The sequence below is a fragment of the Phaenicophaeus curvirostris genome, chromosome 4, assembly GCF_032191515.1.
Source record: "Phaenicophaeus curvirostris isolate KB17595 chromosome 4, BPBGC_Pcur_1.0, whole genome shotgun sequence".
NCBI lineage: Eukaryota > Metazoa > Chordata > Aves > Cuculiformes > Cuculidae > Phaenicophaeus > Phaenicophaeus curvirostris.
In genome coordinates this window covers 67,086,673-67,108,029 of record NC_091395.1, presented here as the reverse complement: position 1 = coordinate 67,108,029, position 21,357 = coordinate 67,086,673, and the positions used below count along the sequence as shown (strand labels likewise).

Here is a 21,357-nt window from a genome sequence, read left to right as displayed (position 1 = left end):
ATCAGTTTCAACTGCAAGAGTGATTAAGCACCAAGACCTTCAAATCAAGACAGAGTACATCTTTGGAAAAAAGTTATAGACCTTTTACTGCCCTTAGTTCTATACTCCTACAGCTTAATGAACTTGCAATCAAAGGTAACAGGGATCCAGCTTGAAGCTCATTGCCATCTGAAGACTTTTCACATTGAGCTAAGGACCACAAAAAGTAAAACTGTGACATTTACAAAGTATTAAAACCTTTAAAGTAACACTTGAAATTTAAACAGAAGGTTCACTTCTTTCTTCAACTCAGCTCATTTTTTTCTCTGGTTTGGGGTATATTTTTTTTGCAAAGAGCATTAAGCAATGACAGAAGTTAGACCACAGCATGAAGGACACACAGCCTCTGGCCTTGTGTATGCCAGAAAAAGACATATTAGCCCAGATCTTCTAGCAGCATAAATCATTGTAGGCATGTTGCTTTGGCTCAGTATCACAGGAAAAGACACTGTTCTCAAAATCAAGGTTTTGTCAGACACGATTTTCACACAACCTAGAAGAAGCATTAACACATTCCTAGATAGTTGGAAGAGGCTGCAAGAAGAATTTGTGACACTGTCAAGTGGCTTGGAAAAGGCTTTCAGGGTAAGTACTAAAGGAGCAATGAAAATGTGTATAGATTCTATTAGTTCAAACAACATTTAATCCAACTCAGTTAAAAACTTCTTGTTTCCCCAAGGCTCAAATTACATCAGGAACACACCATATGATGTTAAACTTGCATGTGTGGAAGTGCACGAGTAAAGTCTCTTATCAGTGCCCCACTTTGGGCTATTCAACTGTTTCAGTAAATTGTTTATTTTAAGGAAGGACCTAAGGATCATCATCATAAAAACCCATTAAGGGTGAAAATCCAGTGTCTCCCTCCAACAGGTAACATTTATAGACCTACTCAATGACAGAAATCAACCAGAGCTCACATATCTCATCACTAGAATATAGCTCCAACAGCATTAAGCTATTAGGAGTGAGTCACTGACAAATCCAAAGAGCAGTACGTAGGCTTGGGGGAAGAAAAGAACCACGGAAAAATTAATCATGGTATTAAATCAGCTCAGTTCAGGATCCACGCAAACAGATTAGTGCGAACCTTTGCTGAGAAAGCTATCCATCATGAACACAGGGTGGTGGTACCCAATCTTGCTTCCTTGACTGCCATGAGTTTTGAGAAATGACAGACAGCAGCCTCACAGTCTCCGGACCAGCACCCTCAGGTGAATCCCAACCAACCCCACAGGTTTTAAGAAATCCAGCCCTTCAGAGTAGCCTTTAATCTATTGGTCCCCCTTGTTGGCTGCCACCTCCTTCCCAAAGAGCAGAAATACATGAACAATTTGGGGAGCAAGCTTGCATATGAACAATGAGGGGAAAAAAAGTACTTTAGAATTTCAGTTATCTTCCCCCATTGCCTATCACTAGGCTCTTGTTCATCAAGTACTTTTTTTCCTGAACAGGCATGTTTCCAGAATCCATGTGTGCCCTGCCAGTTATAGTTGCAGCTGGGCTTTGTCTTTCCTAACTTTGTCCCTGTGTACCCAAGAAATGCTTTTGCATTCTTCCTTTGTTGTGTTTCTTTATTGCTGTCCACCTTTTCCTAGGTCAACCCTTGGAGAAACCTTTCTTCATTCCACTGATCCAGCCTCCAGAAACATCAGGGTAAACATTAAACACACATCTGCATAAAGGATGTTGAAACAATGTGGTGGTGAGGATGAATATGATATGAATATGCAGACAGCCATGAATGAATATACAGACAAAAAAGAAGCTTGCCTTGCTGTTTTTTCAAATAGCTGTTTCAGGTCACCTTTACATATCACTAAGAGGTTAGTTGCAGGAGCACAGAATTTTGCACAGAATTCAAATTAGGGAAAAGTATGATTGCCAGTCTCATTGAGACCTGTATCCATCTGCTTCAGTACCCTTCATCTTACAAGGGGGAATAGGAGACTTTTCAAAGTAAGACAAGCCCAACCATAGGACAACATACTCGTTATGAAACCAGCTTCCTCTGTTCAGGCATATAAATGCTGTCTTATGCCCTGAAGCATGTAGATTTATGTCCTTTTTTTTCCTAAAGTCTTTTTAATTTTAATCTCCTCTAATATGTCAGGAGATTTTCTCATTATCTATTACCCTTTTTTGATCCTATTAAGCTTCTGGCTGCAATGATATCGTGAGATATTAGGGCTCAGAGGCTAATTGTGTCTTGTATTTAAAAAGTACTTCCTTTTTTCCATTTTAACAGTGTTCATTTTTAAAAAATGCTAAAATAGAAACTGAAACAAAAATCCATAGCTCAATTTAAAATAAAAATGAGAGAAAAAATAGAGAGTTAAATTATGACACTCAAATAATTCTTTTCCTGTAAGCCTTGGGGAAAACTTGATAGCACAGAGAAGCTAATGCAAATTGCCACTCTTAAGGTTATATTAGAAAGACAACTTAAAAAAAAACCTCTTTCAATCAGCTTCGCAGCTGGTATGAATCAGCTTAGTTCTTTGGGAGTTACTGAGTCTGAAGTGATTTATATCACCTGAAGATCATGCCCTTTCATCTTTAAATGTCTAATATCCTTTTATGGATCTCCTGCAGCCTCCTTTAATGTATGTGCATCTTTCTTAAGTCACAGTCTACAGACCCAGACCTTCTATTTCACCTGTGGTCTCACCTTCCACTTCCTACACATTACCTTCCTGTTCACCCTTCCCAGAATCAGATTTATCCTTCTTTTACAGCAAACACCATTGATCCCTGTTCAGTTTGTGATTCGTTATAGTATCACCGTCAATCAGTAACTCCTGTACTGTATTAATAATGCCCTCTCTCTGCCTACAAACATACATCTCTCCCCATGCATTTAAGCACTTGAACTTACTGGATTTCATCTCACTGATTTCAAATAAATTATGCAATTAATCAAGATAATTTTTAATTATAATTGTTTCTCTCCCTTTTATTCCTCCTCCAAGAACTGCCTCCTGCCAGCCAGTGACTCTCCTTTCTAGCTACAAACTCAGTTCTGCAATGGAATAATTTCACTCAAGAAAAGTAACAAGTAGCACAATACTGGCATACTGCTGGCTATATAGCCACCTTGGGACTCACTATACTGAAGCTCAAAATCAAAGACTTCAAGATTTAGTAAACATAACATATTTTAATACTCAACACGTACTAATCCTGCTTCTGACCTGAAGTATTCACACACACAGTGATTCAAATAATTTCAGGAAAAACTGAAGTCGTTCATCCATTTTTGCTTATATTTATCTTTAATTAGTCATTCTTGTTATTAATGCAGTTGTCAAAATTCGCATTGAAAACTCTCACCTTCTCCATTTTAAGCACTCATTTACCACTGTTCACTCCAAAGAGTTCACAGTACTTCCCATGTGGCATACTCTGAAAATGTAAGAAATATAACCTCTATTCCAACATCCAAAAATTACAGATTAAGGTTCCTAAGACTAGCACCTTGTGCATAAGGACTCTTAAAGCATCCTAATATGTCTATAGAGGTTATATTTCAACCAGCTAAGAATAAAATCTGTACTATTTTCATCTATGTGGACTTAATTCATTAATCTACACATAAGTATCTTGTGCCATTTGAGATATCCTAAGACAGGAGATACATAGATAAAACAAAGGACCTAATGGAGGCCCTATATTCCCCTAGGCCAGCAGGTGGTGATATACCAAGAGATGAGATGAGACAGTATCTCAAATGGTACTTCATGTTTAGGTGGCTGGATTGTTCATTATATATTTCCTTGTCTCATTATAAGTGTCATTAAATGTGTAAATGCTTGAGAATGTATAAGCCTGGGTTCATATGAAGGATGTTTCCATATGGAGAAAGACTATATTGCAGCTATACTACAGCTTTTGACAGTTAATAAGTCAAAGGAGAATTGTTCAAAGCTGCTTGACTTAAGCTAAAAAAAGTCTTGAAAAGAACTGAGCAGCACACAGAGATCTCATCTCTGCCTGCACACCTTCCACTTTCTAGGGAAAATTGCTGAGATGGTTGACATATTCAGTAATAAAAAGTACAGTCTATTTTCAATGCCGGCCAGCAACCAGAACCACTCTTGCAGACATACACTGTGCAGTGTAGGCAGTAATTATTTCTTTCAGAAAGATCCAAGGAGACAAGTGCAATCCTGCTTTTCATCCTCTTTCAAAACCTTTGTTTGTGGTCTTCTGCTGGGATCTGTCTTATCTCCCTTTCTCTTCAACACCCACTGGGAGGAGGAAACAACCTATAGGTTTTACTGCCAAGAACATCCAGCTGATTCCCTCATTTACTCTCCGCAAATGTGGACACTGCTATCCATAAAATGTCACAATATTTGGCAGGAATTAGTTCCTGTGTAAAGACCAGTAGATTTATCCTGACCCTACTGAAGGTTTAACAGTGATCCACAGAGGAAAGTACTTCAAAGAACTAGCTGGGTTATAACCTGTTTCTTTCATCAGAAAACATCAATCCTCTACTCATCAAAATTGTGGGAAGCTGCCAGATTCTGTTCCATCACTGACTAAACATTGACAAACATTTGAGGTGGAAGCACATGTAAAAAGCCTTTTCCCATTAAGTGCACACATTTAAGAATAGTATTTCCAGCCAAAGCCAATTGTCTGTTGACAAAATTACAAAATATGTCTGAAATTTACAAAATTAAGCCCATAGTCTACCGAAGTGCAGAGGCGGAGTGCTGTGATAGATGAGTAACAGCAGCAAAGTTGTTCAAAAGAACCTGAACATGCATCAAGGCTTGATCCTGTATCTCAAAGAAGTTAACAGAAACAAGTTCATTCCATGCCTGTGCAGGGCCATAATAAAGGTGCTTTTCCGGACTCTGAGGAGAAAAAATGTGATTTCCACTTTTTCCATAACACCAGAATCTGGTTATAAATAAATGAGAGATGGGAGCAGTGGGCTTTCCTGTCCAGCTGCAGTTGTGCCTCTGCCCTGTCTTCAAAGTGATGACCAAGGGACAGATTCATAGAATTGTTTAGGTTGGAAAAGACCTTTAAAATCATTAAGTCCAACCATAAACCTAACTCTGCCAAGTCCACCACTAAACCACATCCCTAAGTACCATACCCTTGTGTTTTAAATACCCCCAGAGATGGTGACTCAACCACTTCCCGGGCAGCCTGTTCCAATGCTCGACAACTCTTTCAGTAAAGTAGTATTTCCTAATACCCAGTCTAAATCTCCCCTGGTGCAATTTGAGAACATTTCCTCTCATTCTACGTTACCTGGGAGAAGAAACAAACACCCACATCACTACAACTGCCTTTCAAGTAGTTGTAGAGAGAGATAAGGTCTCCCCTCAGCCTCCTTTTCTCCAGACTAAACAACACCAGTTCCCTCAGCCACTCCTTATAAGACTTGTGCTCCAGACCGTTCACCAGCTTCACTGCCCTTCTCTGGACAAGCTGCAGCACCTCAACGTTCTTCTTACTGTGAGAGGACCAACACTGAACACAGTACTGAAGGTGAAGCCTCACCAGTGCTGAGTACAGGGATATGATGACATTCCTAGTCCTGCCGGCCACACCGTTTTTCATTCAAGCCAGGATGCTATTGGCCTTCTTGGTCACCTGGGCACACTGCTGGCACATATTCAGTGAGCTATCAAACAGCAGCCCCACGTCTTTTTCTGTGGGGCAGCTTTCCAAACGTTTGTTCCCAGGCCTGTAGCATTGCACGAGTTTGTTGTGACCCAAGCATGGGACCCTACTCTAAGCCTTAATGAACCTCAAACAATTGGACTGTCAATCCAAATCAAACCAGTCTGTCCAACTGTGATGTACTGAAGTACAGCTCCATGGATGCGTCTCCAGGTTGACAGTGATGTGATAGATCAGCACTGGAACTTCCTTTTATGACCATCAAGTACCATTCATAATGGCTTAAAGTTAGAATCTCTGTACCCAGAAGTTGCTCTTTTGCTAAATTGCTGTCCATGTAAGTTCCTTCTCCAGTTGCCCAGGAGAGGGACTACTGTTGTTTAATTGGCTGTTCTTATGCTACCCAACATCAGTATCACCCATTTTCCTGCTTCCTAATCTTTTTATGAACCTTTCCAAAGCCTCAGCAGCAATAAAATATGACAGCACCATCAAAGAAAGAAGCGAACCACGGTAGTATAAACTGCAGGAACTCTCTACATAAATCCAAAGAGTAAATAATTTCTGAGGAAAGCATCAGTGTATAAACAGAGGGAGTGTTTCAGTGACTGAGACACCACGCACAAAAATCAGCTTTGCAAACTCTGTGTCAGATGCAAATTGATGTTAAACATCTGGTGGCAAAGAGCAAGATGACAAGCTTTCTTATGCTGTAAGTTGAGCTACCAGTAATTACCTGCCTGAGACACATTTTAACAAGGCAACTTAGACTGTGCTCAGCCAGCATCTTGCTGATCACCCTTTCTTGCTGAAAATCTGCAGGCAAGCCAATACGTCTACTATTTTTACTGATACACCTGGAGTTTAGTAGTTAGCTACTTAATTTTATACTGGTCTTTTGAGGGTATAAAGTTCATAAATATTTTTAAACATCTTTTCCTATTGCAATGGTCATTTTACCTCCAGAAGTTAACTGAGCAAGAAAAAAAACAAAACATGCACAAAGGCACTTAACTGTACCATAAAGACACTTATTCACATAAGGAGTCCTAGGAGACACTCATTTGTACCAACATGCAGCATTTTCCTGGTTTGTTGTTTTGGCCACTACAAGTACAGAGATGCCAAGAAGCCTTTGGAAAAGGAAAGATTGTGACATCTCTCTATATTTATCAGAAGATAGTAGGACAATTCAAGACCTTTTAAATTACCAGAAGAGGATAGGTAACAAAAACTGTCTTTCTTTTCCCAGCCACTGCAAGGCCTAGAATACCACAGGGATTTTTAGAAAAGAAAGCAATGTTTCAGAAGAAAAATGTAAAAAAAGTTGTAACATTACTTAAATATCCAGGTTCTTGATAATAATTTGCATTTCAGATTGCCAAGAAATGACTTGAAATAATCTAGTCTATTTAATCTAATCAGGGCAATTATCAAAATAACATCACTTACTTATAACACGCCTCAGTTACTTCACTTAGGCGGTTATATTTATAGAGAAGGAAGGTGCTAGAGAGAAGTAAATGCAGGTAACGTTTTCAAGGGAAAAAATACAGTGCGGAACTTGATGGAAGAATGGAATGATGCATGATCTAAATGCCTACAATGTCTAACAAAATGCAGTGCAGCCACCACCCCTTTTTCCCCAGCCCCAGGACTTGTTGAAGCAGGGGAAATGCAGCTGCTGCTGGAGCTGCCTCTCTGCAGCTTTTTCACTTTCTCCACCTGCTGGCCATGCTGGAAAGCAGTACAGCATCAATATATATCATAAAATGAAAATCTCCGACTGAACTGATTCTGCCCTCGCACTGAAGTACTTCCATGGGCCATTAATGAAGTTTCTCTGCATTTTTTTACTGTTAGAAGTGAGATCAGTAGACATCCCAGTAAAACCACAATGAAAGAAAGGGCAAAAATACCTAATCATTAGGCTTTTCAAAAAACAGAAGACTTCTCTCACTTGTAAGCATTCCCTATCTGTTCAGAGTCCATATACAAGAAAGAATACAGCAGCTGGGCTAAACTCAATGGAAAGAATCAGTATTCACGTTCACAGCATTATCAGTTCATTTCTAAGAGGTAATGGGGGATTTGGGGATTTTAAGTATCTGGAACAACCTGGCATGAACAACATTAAATAAAACAGAAGGAAAAAAAAACCCCAAATTATTATGTCTATACTGTTCCGTAGTAGAACAGAGATAAGGATAGCAATTCCTGTACTGGATGGGTTTCTTCATGACACATCAAAGGCCAGTAAAGTTATCATGGTGCTGCCAGATAAAAGCATTGTCTCTAGGAAGAATGCGCATTCAAAGAAAACAAAAAAAAGTGTGATATGCTGGCAAAGACAAGCAACTTGAAAACCCTCTGCTCTCTCAATATTTTGTGCCTAAGAAAAGGGAAAACAATTTTCCATTCCTCTCTCAGTTTCATGATTATTCACTGGATTAAAAACTACTAAAACGAAGCTTACAATCCAAAGCAAAAGGACTCACAGCTGTTGTATCGCTGTGTACATTCCACTGGTAATTTCAATTAGCAGTGAGGACGTTTTCCTTATTGCTACAATAGTGATGTAATCATCAAAGTATTCAAAATTCAGGGCAAGCTTTCCAGGAGAAGATTGTTCTGATTTTGTATACAGTGTCTGGCTAGCTGACAGACACGAAGACTCGCAGCTTGAATATCAGGGTTTTCACAGCGTGGCAGAGCACTCAGCTCCCCCAGGCAGTGCCTGCCCGTTGAGCATGCACAGCAGCACATACCTGTGAAGGGCTGGAGATGCAGCTTTCTGTGAAGCACGATCACTGAGTAATACAGATGGTTCCACTAATCTCTGAACAGAAGTTTGCCAGGATGCTCCTGCCAAAACGGAATCCAAAGCTACACTCAGCTATTTAGAGCTGTTGAATCCTGTTATAATAAAATTGTAGAGGGAAGAGAGGAGTTGGGCTGCAATTGCTAAGCAGATTTCATCTGGCAGTATTGTAGTAGCACCCCGTTAGAAGTGGCTTAAAACAGCGCTCATAAGAGGATGCTAACTAAGTGAGCACTAAAGCAGGTATGTATCTACCTGATAAATATGAACATGAAGCTATAATATCAACTTAATGAACTCAGCAGGCCCTAATAACAGTGTTCACTAAGGATTACCCAACAACACGCAGAGCCCAGTCATGAAACCATTGCAACATCTATACAAAGCTGCTGCAACAGTCTTCCACAGGAGGAAAAGTGCAAACACCCTGAACTAAAATCTTAGGATGCTACTCACAGGTCCAGCAAGACACAACAGCAGAAAAAGGTGAAAGGTGTTCCTCACAGTAACATGACAAGGATTACATTCTGGGTGAATTCCCAATTTACTGCAATTTTTGTATGAAAATATTCTATCAATTACATAAACAGAAGTTACCACAATAACAAAACATGCCTGACTTCAGTGGATGCCAAATATTTAGACAATTTAGTGGACACTTATTCAAATATTTTTCTTAGCTGTCACTTGGTAGGACTGTTCCAGATTTTTTTTTCCATCTCTGTTGATTCTGCAGTATATGCTATCATGATGCCCTAAGTGAAGCTATTGCTTACTCTTCTACTTTGTATAGGTAAAGCTCAATTCCAATTCATAAAAACATGCTAAGACCATCAAAGACAAAGAGCTAATTATCATTTAAGACTGTGAATCTGAACAAACAAGCCCAAAACCCCATAAGAATCAGCCTAATTTTATTACAAAGCATACCTAGAGGCTTATATTTGCTGTCAGACAAGCTGTAAGGCTTCCTTTAGGAACTGATTCAAATCTGGGCTAATAATTTATAACATGAAATAGTAACAGCAATATTGTAAACAGACAATCCAAATGATACACGGAAAATTTTTCTGGTTTGAAATGTGCCAGAAAATAGACTGTTCTAAAGCTATATACAGATATTCCATAGGCAAAAATATTGTCTTGGGATTTTTTTTTCAGTTTTAGGGATCTGATGAAAAACTAAAATCCAGCCTTCCACTGAGGTTTAAAGGACAAGATAAACACAGGGGGTTTTTTTCTTAAATTAGAATATCTATCCATAGACTTAATAAAACAGTAGCTCAGCTATATATATAAAATCCACAGATCCCAGCATTTCTTATTGCAATCTGGAATGTAGCTTCTCTTTGTATTCTCATTCTTGTAAGCTATATGCAACAGCAACTATTTTCACTCTCTAAAACAAGCTTCAAATAAAGCCAAATTAGCTAATGGGTAGTGATGCTGATAAACCAAGGACTAAAATGACAGTGTCACCTCAATGACTGAGATTTTATGCTCAATTCCTTTGTGGAGCAAGAGGTTTTTTATCAAGAGTGAAACTGATTCTTACTTCCTATAGTACTTCATCCATTGCCAAAACTGAATATTGTAGTAATTCCATTGTAAGATTTTCGGACCACATTTTAAGGCTGTGGTCAAGCAATGGAACAAGCTGCCCAGGGAAGTAGTGAAGTCTCCTCCTCCTTCACTGGAGGTATTAAAAATGTGTAGACATGGCACTGTGACATGGTTTAGTAGGGATGGTGGTGTTGGGCTTAAAGTTGGACTGGATGGCCTTAGTGGTCTTTTCCAACCGCAATGATTCTATGAAAGCAACAAGAAACAGAATTTAGATCAAGTAGAGCTATTTTACGACTCCAGCAGTTACCTTCATATTTAAACAGAAAATCATACAAGGCTAGCATTTGGATGTAAAAAATGTTCTCTTCTTACTTCTCCAAACAACAAGGAAGTTTCTGTAATTACTGCAGTGATGCCAAACGGGAAGGGGAAGAGCCATCACACATCCGTGGCAGATCTGCATCCTGGTGAGCTCAGAAACAGACTATACAAGGGAGGCAGTGTACTACAGTGATAGTATGCTAGTTATCATAGCATTGCACAAATGATAAAAAGCTGGCTTTAAAACTAATTCACTACACTTAATGTGTATATTGGCAACTTCGATGAGTTAAGCAGGTTATCTTCGTTCCCCATTTGTTGGAAAGAAAAACCCCAGACAAACCAAAATATAACCAACTTTCTTCCAGCTTAACTCTGCCTTTCTGCCAACCCCTTCCTCTCCCCCCACCCTCCACCCCCTCAAGGCCCCACAGGTGAACTCTAACTCAGGAAATCACATTTCAGAACAGGTCAAACACATCCTACACCAAGGTGAATCATTAGGAAAGACACCCATGACAGGAAAAGAATTGAAAGTCTGGTTTTACTCTTTGCACCATCTGGTAACAATCTCCATCTGGAGAGAGCGTGAACTTAACATAACAGGGGCCTCCTCCTCCTCAAACATACCAGTGTGTTTACCAAAGTAAATAAGCATCTTAGGGAACTCCTCTTACTCTGCATGTAGCCAAACAAAGGCGAACTGAAGCAACATCAGTGTTTCATTACATGCAAGTTTGTACAAATGCGTAACTTTGCTCAACTCTTGCTCCTCAATAAGCTAAGTACTTTTGAGAACAGAAACTACACTATCAACTGTGTTTTCTTACTGTGCTGCCCTGCTTCACAGGAGTTGCAGTTTACCTGGCTAACACCATTCTTTTCCTTAGTCCACTAAGCTTTATTGAACTGTTTCCAACTTGTGCCTTGGAATTTGAGTCATTCTGTGTCTTCTTTTTGAAATGTGTAAATTCTGTACTGCCTGTAACATAGCATTAATGTGCACTAAATTCAGGATGTGGTATGCAACACTGCAGACCAGAGCCATGGGGGAAGGCTCAGAGCCCACCACAACTCCTGTTAGGGGTACAGGAAGGAACAGCTATCTATGGGGAGTCATTAGTCAGGCTTAGAGTAAGGCTTAGGGTAAGACTTGGGGTCAGAGTCGGCCCAGGGAACTGTACTACACGGCACATAGGATAATGTGGCATGTGATCCATGAGTAAGGGGCTGCTGCAACTATCAGGGTCATTGCTATCTAGCAAGAGCAGTTTCTTCCAGGATCAGAAAGGAAGAAGGAGGAACATAGAACATTTCAGTCAGGTCTTTGCTCCTGCCCTGTCAGTAGATTTAGACCTTCCTTCTTCAGCATGGAATAGACTGCAATCTGTAGGCTTAAAATTATGATATAAGAGCAGTGTCTTTGGAAATTATTTGAAAAGCCTTTCCTGTGCCATCTTTCATTTTTGCTCTGCTTTAATTATTTCCTTCCTTTGTTCTTCAGATTCCCCAAGTAGAGTTTTCACACAGCTTAGTCACCTTTATCCCTAGACTTCCTTGTCATGCAATCAGTTTCTATAGCACTGTCCTCCCTTCTACATTTTTTTCTTTAGTAATGTATCCTTTTATTTATTTATTTTCTAAATCTTCCAGCTTCTTCAGCAGGATCTGGAATCAAAGTATTGCCGCAATAGATCAGAGCAGTTTCCATACTATGAGTATACAGCTACACTAGAACCAACATGATTCCTTGTCTCAGAGCTTGTACAGTAGATACTGAACTTTAAAAGTACTTGGGAGTTGACAGGTATGAATTATGACACTAGTTCAATGACTGTCACTGAGCAATAATTAGGATTTCTGCAAAGTTAAACTGTTTAAAGAAAATAATAGAGTATACCAAAGAAAATCACAACCTGCTCAAGGTGCCAAGACATTCCTTTGTTTTCTGATAAGCCTACCATTCCAATAGTATTATACTTTTGGTATTGTTACTCCTTACTTTAAAAAAAAGAAAAGGAAAAGGACATTATGGCCTACAGAGCCCTAAAAGCCCACATCTATATGTGAAAATTTCTCAGGAAGTTATTCTTCAAGCCAACACTCATTTACAATCAGTAAGGAAAGAAAGGAGGCTAGGTCTGACCAGGAAAGGAAGCATAATATGTACTATTACACCATAGTATGGAGAATAATTGCCAGCTCAGGAAAGAGTGAAAAATCTCTCAAATATCTGACTTCCAAGAGCCATCATGAGTCATAAAGCATGGAAGCCATTGTAGGGCAAGGAGACTACGGCATAGTTGCCATCACGGAAATGTGGTAGGATGACTCGTATAACTGAGTACTGCTTTGGTAGGGTATGAACTTTTCAGGTGAGACAGGAAAGGTAGGAGAGGTGGTGGGGCCCTCTGTGTTAGAGAGTGCTTTGATACCATTGAGCTCAATAATGGTGATGATAGGATTGAGTGTCTGTGGGTAAAAGTCAGAGGAGCCCACAAGAAGGCAGTTGTTGGGATGGGAGTCTGTTAAAGACCACTTAGTCAAGAAGAAGCTGATGAGCTCTTCGACAAACAACTGGGAGAAGTCCCAAGATTGCTAGCTGTTGTCCTTGTGGGAGACTTTAATCTATCAGATGTCTGCTGGAAGTACAATACAGAAGAGAGGAAGCGGTCTAGGAGGTTCCTGGAGTAGTAGGCTGGCTGGAAAGCTGCCTGGAGGAGAAAGACCTGGGGGTGTTTACTGACAGCTGACTGAGCCAGCAGTGTGCTGAGGTGGCCAAGAAGGCCAATGGCATCTTGGCTTGTATCAGAAACGGTGTGGCCATTAGGTCCAGGGAGGTTATTCTCCCTCTGTACTCGGCACTGGTGAGACCGCTCCTCGAATCCTGTGTTCAACTCTGGGCCCCTCACCACAAGAAGGATGTTGAGCCTCTCTCAGAGGCTTCTCTGGAGCGAGTCCAGAGAAGAGCAACAAAGCTGGTGAAGGGGCTGGAGAACAGGTCTTACGAGGAGCAGCTGAGAGAGCTGGGGTTGTTTAGCCTGGAGAAGAGGCGGCTGGGGGAGACCTCATTGCTCTCTACAACTACCTGAAAGGAGGTTGTAGAGAGGAGAGAGCTGGCCTCTGCTCCCAAGGGACAAGGGGATAGTACAAGTGGCCTTAAGTTGCACCAGAGGAGGTTGAGACCAGGTATCAGAAAGAAGTTTTTCACAGAAACAGGCATCGGGCACTGGTAGAGGCTGCCCAGGGAGGTGGTTGAGTCACCATCCCTGGAGGGGTTTAAAAGAGGGGTAGATGAGGTGCTCATGGACATGGTTTAGGGGCAGATAGGAATGGTTGGACTCAATGATCCAAGAGGTCTTTTCCAACCTGATGATTCTAAGATTCTATGATAAGAAATGATAAATCCTCCAGGAAAATGTGGAGCAAAACAGTTAATTTCCAGGGTTTGAAAATGTTGTATCATGTACATCCAATCTGAGTGAGGATCATGAAGCGTCCTATGAAATTAAGATTTTGAACTTTTCCACTTATACAAAAGTATGTTAGATAAGCCATGACAAAATTCAGAAATATAGTAAGGTATGTATATATCTTTTCTATAGAGCCAAAATAATTAAAAAATTAAAAATAAAAGAGAACTTGTAAACCAACTGGAAAATAAGATGCATGAGTGGGGGGAAAAGCCCATATTATACAGATCTTCACACACTAGGCTGTCCCGAAATCAATCACAGATCCAGTTATGTACACAAGTTTAAAGCTAAGTGGCAGCATTTTATTACTGTCTATGTTTTTTCTTTTTAATAATCTGAGACTGCCTTAGTTCCTCAGTCCCATGAGCATAGGGGCAAGATTCAGAAGGCAAAGAACAACCATCAGGATGATGAATGAAAAACCAACAGAGACGCGTTTTAAATGCTTCAGCTGAAAGGCATCGTTTCACTTCAGGCTTAGATTTCCTTGATGGTTTCTCTTTTCTCCAGTCACGAATATGAACTCTCCCATTTAGAACTAGGATTTAAAAACAAACAAAAATGCAGCTGTTAATAGATGGCCATGGGAATTGTACTGGAAAAAATGCATGGTGACATTCTGTGAATAAAATATATATTCTACAAACAGATCGCTCAGGCAAAACCAAATGTGCCATTTGTTCAGAAATAGAAAGAAGTGCACAACAAACTGAGAAAATACAGACACAGTCTAAAGAATTGATTGATTTCCCTGCGAGATATTTCACTGTGATGCTGAATAGTTTGAGGGACCTTTGTATCATCTTTGCAGACACTGGTTTGTTTTAAAAATAACAGTTACGATCCTTTATATTAAAATCCTCTGAATTTACATTGCACATCTTGACAAAGAAGTTTCAACTTCTAGAACTGTAATCCTTCCTGTGTTCAAAACTTTATTATTCCACACTTAAAATGTGATAAGCAGCAAAAAATCTGTTAAGAGTATTTTACTACTTTCAATACTCAGAAATGCTCTTGTATTAGTTCACTCACCCAAAAATACACTGCACCAAAGACATGACAAGTCTAACGATTTACCTTGAATCAACAGTGAACTACTATCAGTTAATAAAGATTAAGTACTGTACATTTTTTTGTAATTAATCTTTTTTGTAGTATCATTTTAGTGTTTGATGGGAACGGTTGGACTCGATGATCCAGTGGGTCTCTTCCAACCTGGTTATTCTGTGTGATTTAACTGATACCATTCCGCATTGTGCTAAACACTACACAAATGGTAGCAAGTCCAGTGAAAGCTTAATGTCACACTGTCAGGCCTGGATAAATTCATCCTTGCAGGTTGCCTTGCAATAAACAAACAGATCTGAACTCATACAAAGCAAATCCAGAGGTGGGTTCAGTACAGCTTTAAAATCCCTCTCAAGAGACGAAGAAAAATGACATTTTCCATGTCTCTAAAAGAAAAACACTTGAGTGAAGATGACAAAAGAGCTGTAGTCACATTCTTCTCTGTCCTCTTTGGTGTACCAGACCACCTGCTGGTATTACATCCCTTGTTATAGTGACACGCAAATGAAGGAAAGACTCAAATGGCCTCTACTAAAGCTCCAGGGATTTTCCATGTGATGTAAATCACCAAGAAAGATTTGGCTTTAATACCAGTCTTTCTTCAGAGGTAGTGTGCAGACAGCATCTATGCCAAGTTAAAATGTTCATTGCATGTAACAGGTTTTAAAACTACTCCATGTGTCCCTAATGACAGACAATCAAATTCGGACAAATAACAAATGCAATGTGACCAATTCTTTTCAACAGATGGTAATTAAGAAGATTTCAGTATGGCTTCACATTTTATAATTGCCAAGTGTATAGAAATCCTTAGAGGATGCTAAACTTGGCTAAGTTAACCACTGGCAGCAACTAGGCCGCATATTCAGGATAATTTGCCATGGATTAGTTGATAAACATTTTATAGCTGCTGTAAATTGTTAGGATGCAGGAAGTTAGCACACCTTCAAATCTGAAATAGTTTTAAATACTGATGAAACCTTGAAAAATCTTGTATTACTGAAAGATTACCTTACCTTTGCAAAACTCCACACTGAAAAAAAAGCCTCCAAACCCAAGCATACAAAACACACCACGATCACATCACAACACAGGGGTAAAGCTATCAGCAAACACAGCCAACCAAAGAAACTTAAGAGTTCTTTTTCTGCTGTGCTACCACAGGCTGTATTAAACCCATCAAGTCTCATAGTTGCAGGTTCTTATAGAGACTAATTTTATTTCGTGTTGGCATTCACACTGTAAGGTTTGGTAAGGCTCAACTACGTCTCAGTTAAATACTTTGGTGAACTGCTTCCGCATTTAACAGCCCGAAAATCATCAATCCTTTACAGAAAAATAAACATTTTCTAAGTCAAACAATAGCATGGAATTAGCTGCTTTAACTAAAGGGTTTCCTTTTCAGATACATTTGGTCTAGAACAACTCTTTGCTGATAGATGCTTTATCAATCTCATTCAAAAGAGTTTTGTGAACAGTATCTTGGAGCAATAGGCACATTAGTATCTAGTTTGGCAAAAAGGTTTAGAAAGCAGTTAAAAAAATCTCTAACATCATAGCAATTTTTCAGTTGAATCTGGCTGCATATAGAGGAGATAAAACAGATGACCAAAAAAAAAACCAAACCAAAAAACCAATACCCCTTCTTTACCTTCAAATACTTGATGATTGTTCTTAAGTAGCGTCTGCAGCCCTCCACATTCACTCTTTAGCCTTTTTAAAGTGTCTTTATTTAAATGTTCAGCTACTTCTTTCAAGGAAAGGCTTTCTGCAATACATAAGGGTGTAGTTAAACGCACGTATATAAAATACTAAGAAAATTCAACTTTTATATAGATTAATGATTATGAGCAAAGCCTATCAATTATCTATCAGTACTGCAGCAGCTGTATACCCCCAACATCATGCATGACACATTTTATGTATATATTGTGTGTAAAACAGCAGCTTTCATTCTACAGGACTCTTAAGAATTTCCACAGTAAGACACGTTCTTTATTTTTGCTGCTTTTTTTCACAGTAGCATCTAACCCTTGTTGTGACAAACACTGTTAAATGCATGCAGGTAGAGAGAAGAGAGAATGACTACAAGAATCTCCTATACAACAAACTACAAGGAGTAAATAATAACAATGGACAGAGGAAAATGGAAAGATGGTAGCAGTGAGAATTAACCAAATGCTTATAATATTAACAGCAACTTTTATTCTTATTCTTCCCAAGACTGAACTAAAAATTTCTAATTTGTAACCAAATGGCACTTCAAAGCATTTCTTACAGCATTTATAAAGAACTACAGCTATTATGTAACTATGCCAAAAAGAAAAGTAATAGTCTCCCCAAATAGATGTACAGTGTTCTGGTTTGATAAATGGGAATGAGTTTCTTTTTTTTTTTTTTTTGGGTTGGTTGGGGCTTTTTCATATGGGGTGTGCTTTTTATTAGAATAAAAATTGATTCCACCCTAGTACTTAAGTGTAGAGAGAAAAAATCCACACTAATTTAAAAATATTCTTATATGGATTATTTGCATCCTAGTGTGGAATAAAACATAGCAGGGGGGCAAAAAAATCCCTTTGATAGCTACTGTACTGTTATTTGTGTTTCCCAAAATTCTATTTTACTTAACTAAATTTACAAATATGAAAATTTACTGGAAAATATACCCTCTAGCATCAAAAGCAAAACATTATCTAAAGGAAAAAGAATCTCACCTCCTTGATTCCAGGAATTCACGTTTCCACCATGCATATTAGGACATGATTTCTGGGGGGTTGCATTTAACAGCAAATTTGCCACTTTAAGAACCACATCATCTACAAAATCCTGAGGCAGAGAAGCACAGTTTCTGATTTGTTCTAATTTTTCTCTGGGTTGAAAGCCAGGCATCCAAATTGTACCAGCAGTATCAGCCTCATTTTCAGGAAGTTCTGAACCTGCTTCTCTGCACACACTGTCAGAGTGATCGTTAAGATTAAATCCAACTCTTCTGTCACACCCGATATCAGCACAGGTCTGATGACCACTAATATACCGTGTTATCTGCTTGTCAATCACAGCCCATTCTGAAGGTGGATAGGTCCTATTTTTTCCAATAAGGCATACCTATTTTAATAGAAACAGTTAAATCACTATTTATAGAGTCCCATACCTACACACTGCCCCCTAACCTGCACAAATCTTACGCAGGCTTCTAAGTCTACTTACAGGAGATATGCATTCAAACTCATTAACATCTGGGGGGGGTTAATTTTAGTTTTTAAATACTGTTGTCACAGAATAAATTCAGTAACTGAACTGTAATCCACCATGACATGCAGGCACAGAACAGAAAGACTGTCCCTAGATTTGTTACAAAATTAGAGCAGGACACCTCTTCCTGATTTAAGACCACTTCATTTCAAATTTTACTGCAGATAGAAACAAGAAAACTAAGTACAAATCAGCAAAATCGGTAGCTGAAAAAATTATGGCAAAAAATGAGTTTTGGAAGTTTCCCATCCTATAGCATGGCAAAAGAAATAACCACAAAATCTACCATTCTTGCTTGTTTTTAGGATTGTACCTATGACATTAAGAGCAGTTTACCCAAGGAAACAGTAAGTATTTTTAGTCTCTCTCTTCAGAGCATATTGCCTCAAGTAATGCAACTGACTATGGGCTGATCTTACAATAACAATGAACAAAAAATAGTAGAAACGTGCTTCAGACAGCTAGCAGCTTAAAAAAAAAAGAAGACAGAAGTCCTACACAGTCCAAAATTACCCTTTTTGTTGATGGAATTCTAAGGCAATCTTCTTCCACATGAAAGCCGCATACAAATCCCACTTGGGTAACAAAATCAAGATATTCTCTGTACTGCGTTTTCTTGCTTTGTCTTCGGCTGTATTTTCCATGGAAATCAAAGAAGCAACATGGCAGCACAAAGTAGCGACATGAATTGGAAGACCTACAAAGAAGATAACAAATGTCTGAATGGGAAGTTATTTCAGAGCACACACAAATTTAACAAATAACCCACTAGATACAAACAATAATGTAAAATTTTATTCAGTGACAGAGCTTCATGAAACAGTATTTGTATGTCCACCTTTCAGTAGATCTATTAGCATAATCAAAAATACTGTTTCACAAATAAATTGCTATAGCAAATTACTGTGCTAACTTGGTTTGGTAAGACCAGAACTCTAGATATTGAACTATTGCAGATGGTAGTAAAGATCACAATGGTTCAAAGAAAGGCAGAACCAACAGCAGTTTTATTCAAAAAAACCCAAATAACAGATTTATATGAAAATAATAAATATTGTTTCAGTTTTTTGACCTTCAAATGCAAAATGCTGTAATGAATTCTACGAGAAAGAAAACAGTACATCTGTGCTTCTCCACAGGAAGAGAAACATTTTGTAAAAAGTAATCAAATGGTATCAAAACCAGCAAGATCTGCAAAGACAACAGGTACGGCTGCCAAAGTGACCGTTTTCACCAAGCACAGAGAGGAGTAATTATTTCTTGTTTTGTTTTTTAATTCCTTCCCTCCCACTCCCCTCCCTCTGCAAATACCTAGCTGCAATTACAGGTATCCATGGTGTTAATTCATCTGAATGGTTTCCTATAAGCCAGTCGGTATCTGGAAAGAGGTGACTGTCACCTGGCATAATTGCAGATTCCTAAATAAACAAACGAACAAACCCCCAAATAATACTTGTTACTTAACTAATAAAATGCAATGTAAGTACTAAGAAACAATATAAAATCATATAAGCTGACAAATACAAGGTGAATGAGAACCACAGACACCAATGTTTACCTCAATCTGCACTTTTGCCAGGTAATAATTTTTTGACAGCTCCAGAGAAGTAATTTAGCAATTTAGTAATCACTTTTGTTAATTTGCTATGCCTTACAGTCCTAAGACTCACACAGCAATTAATGAGAACGTAGAGTCATACCATCTTCTCTTCTTTCACAGATTATTCCCAAATCAAATCCTAATATACAGCACGCCACTCTTCAGTCTATCATTCATGTATAATCCAGTCTAACACTTTCCCTCATTTAGGTTGCTATTTCATCCTCTTCCAAGTAGCATCAAGACTACCTTATATGTGCAAGATCAGTGACCAAAATAAGAAATAGTAAGTTCAAGAAAGAAGGCTTCTTTCTTGGCCTTTAAAATAGCATTTTACCTCAAAGAAATATATATGGATTGAGGAGATATCAGCACAGAAGTCTTCACACCACAATACTGATGCAAAGAATAGTTATTAGTCTCACGAATACTCTATCCTCATATTCTTCAAAAAACCCAAACAAACAACAACAAAAAAAACACCAAAAAAACCCTCCCAAATGAAAACAACAACCCACTACCAAACAGAATGAATTCTTCATACAGACTGAATTTTATAAGTTCTAGAGTACTTTTACTGTCTGTCTTCCTCATACACAGAGTTTCCTACCTAGAACTAAGTTCAGCAAAGAAAGTACTCAAAGACATTGATGCTACGGAAGTACATATACATACTCCTCTCTAAAACATACATGAATTTCAAAATAATTACTGGGCAGATCTGAAAAAATTTTTAAATTTGAATTTCCACAGATATTTAGGAAATGCACTGAAAATGACACCAGTCTTACTTCATACACAAAATGCATGTTACATGAGGTAAAAATGGAGAGGTATATTCAAAATAGTATCTGAATAGGAATTAAAAAAACAACAACAAGGAATTTCAGAAATGTCAGGCTACTTCTATTACATCCCAGACTCCCTCTTCTGAAAACACTGTATTAGGTTTTTCAAGTATCAGTATGGTGTATTATTGTTCACTTGAAATACGGTATCTCTGACCATTTTTAGTCACGTATAACAACACAGTCATTGTCTAACATATGTTTCTAGATAATACAGGAAACAAATTTCTTTTTGATGGATTGGTAAATGTTAAATCAAGTATTTAATAAGTGTTTTCATATGGATTATTAAACAAGTTACTGCTCCATTACATTTCAGTTTTGATCGCTCAATTTAGGTATAGCATGAATTACCAATGCCACACTCAATCATATTTGCATTCCCCATGTCTGGTAGCAGTTTGGCAATGCAGAGGGCCACCTGTAACATTCATCTATATTGTATCTGAATGCCGATGACCACATTCATTGTGCAACGCATGCTTTAAGTGAAGACCAAAACAAAATCAGCTTTGAGGGAAACAAAAGGCTGTGAGGACGTGCTTTCTCCTTCTATGGTTTTTATGGCTACAGGAGCATTGCAAAATGATTTCACCTTTCCTGTCCATTATACAGCTCGTTCCCACATGAATCAGTGCTTTCCTTACATGCATATATTGGATATTTTTATTGTTTCTGTCTGGCTTTTTCAAGTGTTCTCTGAATTCTTTTTTT

The 21,357-nt window shown here is 38.5% G+C and overlaps 1 protein-coding gene across 4 annotated transcripts in view; it reads right to left on the bottom strand.

Annotated features, from left to right (window-relative positions):
- Positions 1–21,357, bottom strand: part of TRMT44 (tRNA methyltransferase 44 homolog) — a 335,844-nt gene that overhangs the window by 304,185 nt on the left and 10,302 nt on the right. For 3 of the 4 annotated variants that reach the window (XM_069856396.1, XM_069856398.1, XM_069856399.1), the window contains 5 exons: positions 19,507–19,613; positions 18,709–18,892; positions 17,658–18,048; positions 16,595–16,711; positions 14,153–14,410 (listed from right to left, as the gene is read on the bottom strand). In XM_069856396.1, the coding sequence (XP_069712497.1) occupies positions 14,178–14,410; positions 16,595–16,711; positions 17,658–18,048; positions 18,709–18,892; positions 19,507–19,613 (1,032 nt within the window). In that variant the 3' untranslated portion in view covers positions 14,153–14,177. Of the gene's footprint in view, positions 1–14,152; positions 14,411–16,594; positions 16,712–17,567; positions 18,049–18,708; positions 18,893–19,506; positions 19,614–21,357 lie in introns of those variants that run through there. The other variant, XM_069856400.1, reaches the window with a different exon arrangement.